Source organism: Gymnodraco acuticeps, unplaced genomic scaffold (assembly GCF_902827175.1).
Source record: "Gymnodraco acuticeps unplaced genomic scaffold, fGymAcu1.1, whole genome shotgun sequence".
Lineage (NCBI taxonomy): Eukaryota > Metazoa > Chordata > Actinopteri > Perciformes > Bathydraconidae > Gymnodraco > Gymnodraco acuticeps.
Window position 1 is genome coordinate 161,958 of NW_022989857.1, and position 11,752 is coordinate 173,709.

Genomic DNA, 11,752 nt, shown 5'->3' on the forward strand with positions numbered 1-11,752 from the left:
TTTTCATAATAAAATTCTGCAGCTTTCGTTTTCCGAGGAGCACACGACACGGTTCCTCGTTCAATAAAACAACCTATAGCACATAGACTTCTTACCCTATGAGCACAAAGGTTCGTCAGTTGAACATAAAAATTACAATAATAATAACACCGCAAGTTGTTAGTAATCTCCGCTTTTATTTTGAAATGTAAAATAACGAATAACATGACTTCAAAGTAAAAGCATAGACCCCATTTTGAAAGTCGATTCTTTATTAAATTGTCGTTTTGTTTGTTTGTTTCCTAATCTTGGGTGTCACGTGCGGATGTCATTTGTCAAGATACACATTTTGACATTTTTAACTATTCTTTTAGTAATAGTTCATGTTTAAAAAAAAAAAGAATGACAACCGGAAGTCGTGTTGTTTTGTTGTTGCCAGCTGCCGCCAGACTGACTGAGCTTCATGGTGGGGAGTCTGCACGTGTTCGGCGAAAAACAGAGGAAATTAGACTAATTTAGCACTTAATTGATAATTTTTGCACTGCCCTGTGTGCCTCTTTGTGGACAGGTTGTAATCTGAGGTATTGAACTCCTGACATGATGATTACAAGAAGAGAAATTGATGTATTGGCGCTCGCTAACAGCATGTGAGTTAGCGTTAGCTGAGAACAACATGCCCAGACTTGTCCCTTACCGCACACGCTGGGAGAAGGAAGGAATAAGGACCCACAACGTTACATAATTTAGTTAATTTTTGTATGACGAATACAATGGATTACCAGTTCCCAGAGCAACTTTACCCTTCGTTTTACAACTGCGGACCTCCAGACTTGGTCCTGAAACACTGTGCAGGAAACTGGGGCTGCTACGACGGAGTCCGACCTCAGGTGGGTCAGCTGTCAAATGCTACTATTTCACATAAACACACGAAAACATATGAATATAAACCATATTTGTAAATATTCTCAAGCCATGCATCGTACTTACTTACATGTCACTGCTATTACAGGGTGTCCGCGGGGTCTTAAAAAGTATTAAAAGCTGATCAATTTAGCGAAAATTAATTAATTAAAATTAAAAAGTATTAAACGGCAATTTCCAAGGTATTACATTTTGTAGCTTGTTTTCAATAAGTATATAAATGGTCCAAAGAGGTTGTATTCTACAGTCTGCCTGAATGTAATCATTGCGTAGGTGTGCAGTGTGATTCTGTGTAGTTTATTGATGGCATCCCGTTGGGTTTGACGTCATCTGAACAGGACATCGCGCGCTCACTGCTTGATAGCGCGCGGAGGCCCGTTTACGCCGGTTGCTAAGCAACATCGTTATGGGGACATGCAAGTCTGCGTCCAAATGGTTTGAAGATAAGGAGGAAGGACAATCAATACTGTATATAGTCAATGTGAGGTGAAGTGTGTCGCCAAGGTAACCGGTTAAAACTCAAAGTGGCGATGAGGTCTTAAAATGTATGGAAAGGGTCTTAAAAAAGGTCTTAAAAGGTTTTACATTTGACTTCAGGATTCCTGCATATACCCTGATTCTGTTAATGAGAATACAAAACATGTCACTCCTTTTGTTCACATCAGGACCACATTGGACAAGGTCTCCTTCAAAAACCTATACTTCTTAGACAATCAAATCTGGACTACATTGTCCTAAATATGATACATTTTATTTGTTATTAAACCTTTATTCTATTTGTGAAAATCATAACAATGTTGAATCCACTGTTTTTCTTTGACATGTTCCAGTGTGGAGCTGTTTTTTGTTTTTACCTTAACAGGATCAGACTTTCTAAGATGTCACCTTTAATGTCAGTCTTCTCGTGGTGTGTTTGTGTTTTCAGGGTGGCTCTGGTCCTCTCTCCAGCTGGACCTTTACCTCCAGGCATCAGGTCAGAGGGGAGACATGGCGTCACACAGAGCCAGCACCAGTTCCCCTCCTGCCCCCCAAACACTGTGAGTCCATGAGGGTCATTCAGGTCTCAGACAGCAGTCCACATCTGGAGAGCTGAAGCAGGAGAGACACTTGACTTCAAATCAGATTTAAAAGGCAAATGTTTTGTTTGGGCACTTGCAGCCTAATCTTTTCCAGAAATGCGACAAAGTACCTAACATGTAATACTGCAATAGACATAATGGTGAAAGTACATTGCAAGAATAAGACAAATATATACAAACATAACTTAAGACAAAAAGATTATACAATAAAGTACTATTTAGTAATGGAAATATTGTAATAGACGCATGAACAGTGTATTATAAACCCAGGCGAGTAGTGACACTTTACACGGCTCAGTCTAACGGCCCGTGGGCTAAAATTGTCTCCGATGTTTGTTGTACTGTTGTTTAAAAAAAGATGCCTTACAACTGCCAACATATTGGACAGTCAATAATGAAATGACAGTGAGATCACACAAAGTTCTGTTGAAGTAGGGCTGCACGATATTGGAAAAAACTGACATTGCGATTTTTTTTTCGATTTCGATTTGCGATATGAAAACATACAGGAATCGAAGAAAATACCGTTTTTTTCCCGCAAACCTTCCTTGAACTTTAATGCTATACAATTGGTATTTTTTAACTATATTTAACCGGATGAAGGATTTTAGAGCAACAAGCTGAGCTAGCTCGGTTAGCAGCTGCCCTGGAGAAACACATGGAACGACTTTATTCAGTGTTTTTACCTTTGATCACCGGGTCCGTTTGCTTTGGAGATTTGATTGTGATTGGTGGTTTGCTGTGCATGCAGAGCCTGTCACTCACTCAAGTACCCCTGACGTGAGAGCCGCGCGAGTTTTCCTTTTGTAGCAGGCAGCAAAATAATTGTAACATGACGTGTTTGAGTTAATTTGCCTACTTAATATCGCAAGTCCTAAAACAATTTTTTTAAATCGCACGTCCACGCGATGTGAATATTGCGCATGCACATATCGCGATTATCGTCACGACACGATATATCGGGCAGCTCTATGTTGAAGTAGGGCTGCTCAATTAATCGTATTTTAATCGTATTTTAATTGCGATTACGATTATGGCTTGCAACGATTACAAAAATGTGAACAGTATGTTTAATTAAAAAATTAATAATAAAAAAATAATAATCCATTATTTTTTTATTATTATTAATTCATTTGTTGGGTTTTTCAGTTGAGTTAAACTTAAAGTTCAGGGTAATCAACTGTTAAAAACATAATGTTCACATTTTTTTTCTCCAATAAATGGATGTTTTCAAAGTCAATGAATAATCGCATTTAATAATCGCAATTACAATTATTGACCCAAATAATCGAGATTATGATTTTTGCCATAATCGAGCAGCCCTATGTTGAAGTACCCTTATATTTAATAAATCATCTGTTTGTGTATTTGTATTTTGTCCAGCTGTCCTCTGGCCTTCGACGCCTCCAGATCCGCAGGATTTCCCAGAACATGTGAGTGTGAAAATTCAACAGTTTACAAACCCCCCCTCTCAGATTCAAGAGACGTCTGTCTTAATCCTTAAATGCCTGTTATCATATACAACACAGATTAAGAAGACGTGTTTCAAAGCACATCCAAGCTCGCCGACCTGAAATCAGTTTTAAGCTTATTTTGGTTCTGTGTTTTAAAGTTTGTGAACATGCTTTGTTTTCAGATGCAGAACTTCTTCATGGACCACTGCCAGGATGCCTTCGGGAGCATGAGCGAAATTCTGAATGAAGACTTCATCTTCAAACAAGGAACGAAAAAGGTGAGATTCACAAGAATATACTTTACGTTCTATAACATGTATTTCTTTAATTTCTTATCAATCCAACGGTTCTTCAAATGTATGGTTGAAAATATGAATAGACGCAAATAGCAGTGAGACCCCTAGCTGCCTTGCAGTTGGTCCGTGGCTCTTTTAAAGCATAAATTCCATTTTGAGCAATTCCCCTATAGTGATACCACATTATCTTTACATGCTATACTAATCAATAAGCTGTTGATCTTGCTTTGTATGACGTTATAATTAGGGATCGACTGATATGGCTTTTTCAAGGCCGATACCGATTATTAATAATAAAGGAGACGATAACCGATATTTGGAACCGATATACATTTGCAGTAAAATCTGAAAATCTTGGTGTCAAAATGTAGAATAACACAAACTCCAACAACTTCTTTGAAATGCATTTAAGCATATATTATGTTTAATGAACTTTTAAACATCTTACAACTGGTTTCCTCTCTGTGCCCTTTTCTTTAGTGCAGCCATCTGCAATGAGTTAGAGAGAGACAAGAAGTGGGGCTGCAGGCTGACATGCTTAACTAACAATAATGCTTCATTTATTATATCAAAACAATGCCTGTCTATCTAGCATAACATCCCAATAAGGACTATTAACTATTACAACTATTAAAAGTGAGGCTATTACAGTAGACCTAACGTTAGTCTAGTATCCTCACTTCTAATATTTTGCTAAACATTTGCTAGATACATGTTGGCTAGCTAATGAGCTTCACATATCAACCTGAAAAACTGCGAGACACTGCACGCACCCCCAACTCTGACTGACTTCCCGCGTCCCTGTGTAACTGGGAAACTGATAGAATTGGATCATAAGATCGTGGTGTTTTTGCAACTTCAGTCTGTGTCTGCGTTCTTTCGCACCTGCCTGTAATCTGAGAAGGTCCCGCCTCTCTGGCTGGCTCCCGCCCGGAAAATCTTCAGTGTTGATTGACACTTCAGTAATAGCCTATCAGATAGCGCTGTGGGCGGGACATTGCTCGTGTACACAGAGTGGTGACTGCAGCCAGAGAAACGGCCGCATCAGAGCCAAAGTTTTATCAGCAATTTGATTTAAAAAAGGACGATACCGATAATCGGTCAAATGCGGAATATTGGCCCCGATAATCGGTCGACCCCTAGTTATAATATGATGTGTTTGGTGTGTTTTGCAGATGTCTCGCATTGACTCAGTCTACATGAGGAAAATGGAAAGCCTCATCAAAAAGGGAAAGTTGAAAAAGTGAGTGGCGCAGACTGACCGGTGAATATCTGTGGCTGTGTGATTGTTGTGTTTATTTGTCCCATCTTTTGTCCAGGCGTCCGTTGTCGTTTCCCTCCAAGGTGCTGAACACGTACGGCTCCATGCTGTCGGACGTGTTGGCCGCCGTGCCCCCCGCCCTGCTTGGCTCCCTGCTGTTCGAGGAGCTGAAGGAGCAGAGGGAGCGCATGCTGTTCTCTGAAGCAGCCACAGGGGGCGCTCTGGCCTTCGTCCCTTTCTCACAGAGCAGCAGCGACTCTCAGAGCGGCTGCCTCCTCTACCCCGGGAACCAGGGGCTGGACTGCCTCAGTATCCTGCAGACTGCATACTTACATTTTGAGACCAGGGGTGTTTCTCAATGTCGAGGAAGGATGCTCCAGAGCCACTATTTCAAGCATACTACGTAATCGAGTGCCGCCGAAGGACTGTTCCAATCTCCAGCATACTTGGAATTCTACCGAGCCCGGCGTACTGCGTTAGGAGAAATTTAGAGGCTGCACATGTGTAGACTCCGCGGGCCTTAAAATCCCCACAATGCTTTGCGCACGTACCAATGTAAGGCGGGGCCTCTCATATGACGCACACCTGCACACTTACTCGCCTGTTCCACTCTTCGTTTTCCGAATGCCAGGAAGGATTCTTGCCTCGCTTCTGAAGCAAGATGCTCGGAAGACATTTGCTACCAAGCAAGCGTACTCAAGATTGAGAAACACCCCAGGGTTGTGGTCCAATAGTGTGTGAATTGCTAAAGGGGAAAACAAAGGAAGCATTGAAGCTACTTTTCTTATCACTAGATTCAAGGCTTTATTGTCATGTGCACTGTAGCTCTTTTCACGACACAGACACAGGTCGGTTCTTTAAAACGGGCGTTTATTTCTTGGGAGTTTTCATCCTGTAGCCTTCCCTCTTCCGTTACGCCGTGAGAACTACAACACCGAAATGACACGCATACATAGCCAAACACATTAGCATATTGTGCTACACATATGAATGAAAACAAGAAAATGAAAACACAAAACAAATACCTCGTTGGCCGCTTGTCGTGAAAGGAGATTAATTTAGTTCCTTTTCTGCATAACTTCGTCACAGACCTCCCGTCACACTAAACTTTATCACAGACCTCAGCAGAGCTTCAAAAAGACGTCAACCCACATGGAGTTGTACAGTGTAACAGCAAAACACGCAGTACCAGCACATGAACAAACATTAGTTCCTAGGCACAAGAAACACATACGCATATCGGCCCAAGATGTAAAACAAACTGTATTAAATCATGCCATATTTAACGATTATAAATAACATGAAATAAAGTATTCATTTATCCAATTGAACGATGACATTAACCGTGTTACTCCTCTTAATTAAGGCAACTTCGTTACGTCATTTACATGCACATTAGCTACAGTGTAGATATGGCAATGAACAACTTAAGTCACAGGCTCCTCCAACAGAGCAACATATATATAAAACTGATAAAATAGTGCAAAAGAATTTGACTAGCTGTTATCATGGCGGCAACTTAGGTCATTTCACTCCGTTTGCAACCTTCCTAGGCAGAAAGACTATTTGGTTTCAAACCCAGAAGACAGTAGCAAAAATAATGGTGGGGGGTGGGTGTAAAGCTGTTTGGTGTTCTTGTTGCATTTTGTTTCTGTTCCTTAACTCAATACCTCAGACTTCCAGGGAGTGGAGCTGCAGCAGCACAGAGGGACCCCCCCCTGTTTGAACACCAGCAGCTCTAATCTGTCGAGCTTCCAGCTGAAGGCCCCCGTCAGACAGATCAGCACCGCCTCACTTATCAACAACTGTAAGCAGCAGAAAGCATTTAGAAATGTCATCAGGAGTGTGATGCGGCTCCGGATATTTGACCACGCCTTGGTTCCCAGGTTGTGTGGCCGTGCGCTCGGATCACCTGTGTGGAGTCTGGAGGTTCAGTGAAGGAAACAAGCCTCAGCTGATGGAAGTTGTCAACACCAAAGAGGTCGCCACCTGCATCAGTGTCAGGTGAGTGGTACCCAGGGAGTTGAATCCCCCCCCGAGGCCTCACTGGTCAGAGGCGAGAGGTTCCTGATATGTGGAAAATGTAAGAAATTAGGACCATGTGTTAAAATAAAGATAATCTGCTTTATGTTCAGTCCTCATGTTCTAGGTGAAGTTCTGGTGGCGAGTGAGAGCGGAGCGGTAGACCTGTGGACCGTCGGCAGAGGGTGAGGACAATTAGTTTGAGGACAAAGTGTTGTTGTTTTTTCAAATCCAATCAGAACTAAAAGTGACCTTTGCTCTTAGGATGCAGAGGGTTCGGGAGGAGGAGGAAAACCTGTACTTCAACGCCAAGTCATCATGGCGATGGTGCGAGTTCTCCGCCCACCCCAGGGTGATGGTGTATGCAGACAGGACGGGGGTGGAGCTCACTGACATCAGGGTGAGTGGTGTTGTTGAGAGTTAATGAATAAGACACTTTGGTAAAAGTCAACTAACTGATGACTTGCAGTAAAATAGATGTAGCTTTTTGATCTAATTTCTGTAAGGGAATTAAATGCATCAATCTTGTAAGTTGTGTTGTAAATATATTCATTCTTACATTTAGTCGAAATAACAGCCAACCTCTTATCCTTTTCAGTTCAAGTTCCATAAAGAAACCTAATAATCTTCTTTTAAAATCTCAGCTAAACACAAAGGTTTTTTTTAATGTATTGACTTTGTCCTTCCTCCTCTGTCTCCTCAGGTGAGTCCTGTCTCAAATCACACTCTGTTTCGTATCAGCAACACCGCCGAATGTCGCAGTGGAGAGAGACTCATCCTGTCCAGATACCTGGCAGACATCCACCCCTTCCACCACCTCATCACCACTCAGGTACGGAAACATTAACAGGGATATAAGACACAGATGGCTTGTCCAAAGTTTATTTAAACACACAGAACTTCGTTTAACATAATAATACTAATGATACTAAAGCGTCCAAAGACACCAAATACTTCACGATAGAAGTTGAAGAAATGTTCATTCTGCTCAAGAAATGTGCAGTACCTCACTGAGACCACTAGGTGTCAGGGTTCTCATATTTGGTGTTTATATTTGAACAATTAGCCTGTGTCTGTTATGTGATGTAATTGTGTTGTTTCAGTTTCAGAAAGTATATTTTGTTAGTGTCCTCTCTCTGACTTTAGCCGTGTCTCTCTGTCAGCACTCGGCCTACATCATGGACGAGCGTTTCCCCTGCGTGCACATGCTCAAGTGGGATCACATGATGCAGTCTCCACCAATGTTCTGTCACACTTTCCCTGGCTCCGCCTCCTCCCGGACCGCTAAGGTTCTGCTGGGCTCCCACAGCTCTCAAGAAATCACCCTGCTGCAGTACTCAGGTCTGTGCAATATGACATTTCTACAAATAAGTGTAAAATGTTTCCTTATTTTTCTATCAAGCCACTAGACGCCTTAAACAGACATTTGTGACTCGTTTTCTTTCCTTTATATTTGTGTTACTTACAGTTGATGAGTTGCTTGGCCTCCAATGGTTTGGATGATATTATGCAATGGGTTTGCTCAAAATAAAATAACAAACGTTTACACATGCAACAAAGAAAAGAGGCCTTTACAATAGTCAAAATAAAAAGGCAAAACTCAAATAACAAACAACTTAGGTATTCTTTCTTGCTTTCTTTCTTTGTTAAGGCTTGTATAACTTGAAGGGTAATTGGACGTTAAAAACTGCCTCGACGGGGTCTTTCTAACAGGTTGCCCATCACTGTCACTTTAGAGGAATTGTAGTCTTTTATACTCTGGTTGACTACAGACGTCACGATTAGGTGGCCTTTCTTATAAAAACAAAATACTGGCTCTAACACAGTGTATTGAGTGTCCAGGTTTAGTTCTTCACTTATATATATGTGTGTGTGTGTGTGTAGGGGGGAAAGCCGAAGCCTGTTCCAGTCGGGGTCCTCCTCAGGCGCTGCTCAGACCCAGAGACAGCCTGAGACACCTTCCTGTCCAACTCCCTCACCGCCTGGAGCTGGCCACCAGCAGACTGTCCTCACCGGCAGCAGGTGTGTGTGTGTGTGTGTGTGTCATATTCAAGTACTTGTGATGTGTAATTTTGAATTTTGAGTAACTAACATACAACTGGTCATTTCCTTTGAAGAATTGAGACCATTATATGTTCGGAGCGGGACGAGAGTGCTCTCTGGGGTTCAAACAGTATTTCTAATTTACCCTAAACATATGGTAGTGAAATTAACATTACAACACTGACATCATTTCTCGTTCATTTCAAATACAAATATTATAATTTTGAGAATTTATCTGCAAAAAATCAGAACTGATGAAAATAACAAAACTGCAGGGTTTTTATGAATCAAATGATGCAAAGAAGAAAAGTACATTTTATAAACATCACAGTACAAATGTTCAAAAATACTTTAGGCATTAATATTGTTGAAAAAACCTGGTTTTACTTTCACAGATTTGACCTTTTAGACATTTAGAGAACATTTTATTTTACACACATGGCTATAAATAGTAAAATGATAGTATTTCTTTCAGTGGTCTGAAAAATGTTTCCACAGCTGTATACACACTCTGTCACAGTGGAGGTGCCAGGTTAGAGCTCTGTCCTAACTGTACGATGTATAATCTACATAATATTCCAGACTTTTACTTAAATCACACGTGGCTGAACTTTTTTTGTTGTGTATTCAGGTCTGACTTGTATCCAGAAGAGAGGAGGAGGAGAGGCAGGGGGCGAGGAGTGTATCTGTATCCTCCAGCTGACGGAGGCGGGGGATATTTTCTACCAGATCCTGGAGCACGAGCAGTCGCACACCCCTCCACCAGCTATGGAGAAAAACACAATTTCAGAGATAAATCCAGCCCAACAACCACCACAGTCGTTGAGGCTCATATCGGAAGTATCGAGCGACGAAGACATAATCGGCCCGACTCAGACGCAGAGCTTTGTGGCTGAAACACAGGAGGAGGAACGGCCAGAACTGGACATGTACGCTTTCTCTAACGAGTCCTGGTCCCCAAGAAAGTCCCGCCGCATAAAGAATTTGCAGCTGCAGGTCATCGTCAATGACTATGACAATGATGAAACCGTGAGTGGACTGGACACAGGTTTGAATGAGGAAACCGTGAGTGAAGAAAAAGCTGATATTCCAGAGGAACCCAGCCGTGTGGAGGAAACAACAAGCGGCAGCCAGAAGCTCAGCGACGGTGTTCTGGTCACATGGAAACAGTGGCTGCAGAAATTGATGCAAAAGAGTCACAAGAATAAGCCCCGCCCACAGCTCAGGCAGCCCTTCAAAATCACAACTAAAGAACTCATCTACCTGTCGTCTGACGATGAAGCGAGAGGAGAGGATTCAGAGGAGAAGGAGCGCGTGGAGAACGTGAGGCGGGACCTCAGAGCGTGCATGACCAACCGCTCGCTGCTCGTTCACAGCGCCGTCTCCGCCTCTCTCGGAGACCAGGAGGTGGTGGAGGTGCCCGACGCGGTGAATACTGACGACTGGGGGGATCCGACGAGCGAGCGCTTCACTGTCTCCTGGCAGGGGGAGGGGGCCTGGCAGGCGTGGTGGGTGGAGAACCTGGGGCTGAACAGGGAGAAGAAGGTGGAGGCTCTGAGGAGGAAGAGGAGGAGGGAGAAGGAGGTGAGGAGAGCGTCCAGTCAGCGCTCGGTGCTGTCCAGCAGCTTCTGCTCGTCTCTGAGCTACCAGTCGGACCTGAGCGACTTCTCAGATCTGTCCGGATGGTCCTCGTCCGCCAGTTTGGGGGCGTGGTCCGACAGCGAGGGGGGGCTGTCCCAGTCGGAGGGGTCTGTAGGGAGCGGGATCCCACGAGCTGCAACACCCTCCTCCAGTCAAACAGACCCCACGCCTCAACCAGGGAACCAGACCCCAACTTCTCAACCAGGGAACCAGACCCCCAGTTCTCAACCAGGGAACCAGACCCCCACTTCTCAACGAGGGAACCAGACCCCCACTTCTCAACCAGGGAACCAGACCCCCACTTCTCAACGAGGGAACCAGACCCCCACTTCTCAACCAGGGAACCAGACCCCCACTTCTCAACGAGGGAACCAGACCCCCACTTCTCAACCAGGGAACCAGACCCCCACTTCTCAACCAGGGAACCAGACCCCCACTTCTCAACCAGGGAACCAGACCCCCACTTCTCAACCAGGGAACCAGACCCCCACTTCTCAACGAGGGAACCAGACCCCCACTTCTCAACGAGGGAACCAGACCCCCACTTCTCAACGAGGGAACCAGACCCCCACTTCTCAACGAGGGAACCAGACCCCCACTTCTCAACGAGGGAACCAGACCCCCAGCAGAACCAACGCCCCCCCAAACACACCTAAACCTCTCGACTCCACCCCGGCCACTGTGAGGAGGAGCAAACCCCAAGAAGACTACCTCAGCGCTCTGTTCGCACCGCAGGTAAGAGGGAGGGGTAACGACTACAGATCTTTCTCGTCCACACAGAAGCTTTGGTGGCGCGTGAGGCTCAGGTTTGGGAAGGCTAAATAACTTTTTTTACCTGATGCTATAGATAAGAGATCAACCGAGATTAACTCAGTGAAAGCACCGCCTGCTGACCAATCAGAGCCAGTGTGCGGAGTTTAAATCTATCAAGTCATATTACAGGAGAAAGGAAATACAGAACAACTGCCGTATGCAGAGAAGACGCCGACGTGTCGCATTTATCATTCATATCATCGATCATATAATTCCTTATCTGAGTCAGCTTCTCCAGTCGTA

General features: G+C 43.7%; 2 protein-coding genes across 5 annotated transcripts in view; one reads left to right on the forward strand and one right to left on the reverse strand.

Moving 5' to 3' along the window:
* Positions 1–989, reverse strand: part of LOC117562308 (WD repeat-containing protein 7) — a 113,393-nt gene extending 112,404 nt beyond the window's left edge. The window contains exons 1-2 of one of the 2 annotated variants that reach the window (XM_034240118.1): positions 971–989; positions 780–888 (exon numbers count right to left, since the gene is read on the reverse strand). The gene's annotated coding sequence lies outside the window, so the exon portion shown is untranslated. Of the gene's footprint in view, positions 1–758; positions 889–970 lie in introns of those variants that run through there. The other variant, XM_034240126.1, reaches the window with a different exon arrangement.
* Positions 414–11,598, forward strand: taf1c (TATA-box binding protein associated factor, RNA polymerase I subunit C). 3 transcript variants are annotated; one of them, XM_034240154.1, is made up of 15 exons: positions 414–866; positions 1,826–1,937; positions 3,363–3,412; positions 3,616–3,711; positions 4,905–4,972; positions 5,049–5,299; positions 6,666–6,797; positions 6,877–6,994; positions 7,126–7,197; positions 7,277–7,412; positions 7,716–7,844; positions 8,176–8,353; positions 8,897–9,034; positions 9,687–10,874; positions 10,983–11,598. In XM_034240154.1, exons 1-15 carry the CDS (start codon positions 738–740, stop codon positions 11,519–11,521), a joined length of 3,336 nt encoding a protein of 1,111 aa, XP_034096045.1. In that variant the 5' UTR covers positions 414–737; the 3' UTR covers positions 11,522–11,598. The 3 variants fall into 3 exon arrangements, with proteins under 3 accessions (XP_034096045.1, XP_034096051.1, XP_034096038.1); XM_034240160.1 differs by having other exon boundaries at positions 11,091–11,598; XM_034240147.1 differs by having other exon boundaries at positions 9,687–11,598.
* Positions 11,599–11,752: the final 154 nt, after the last annotated feature.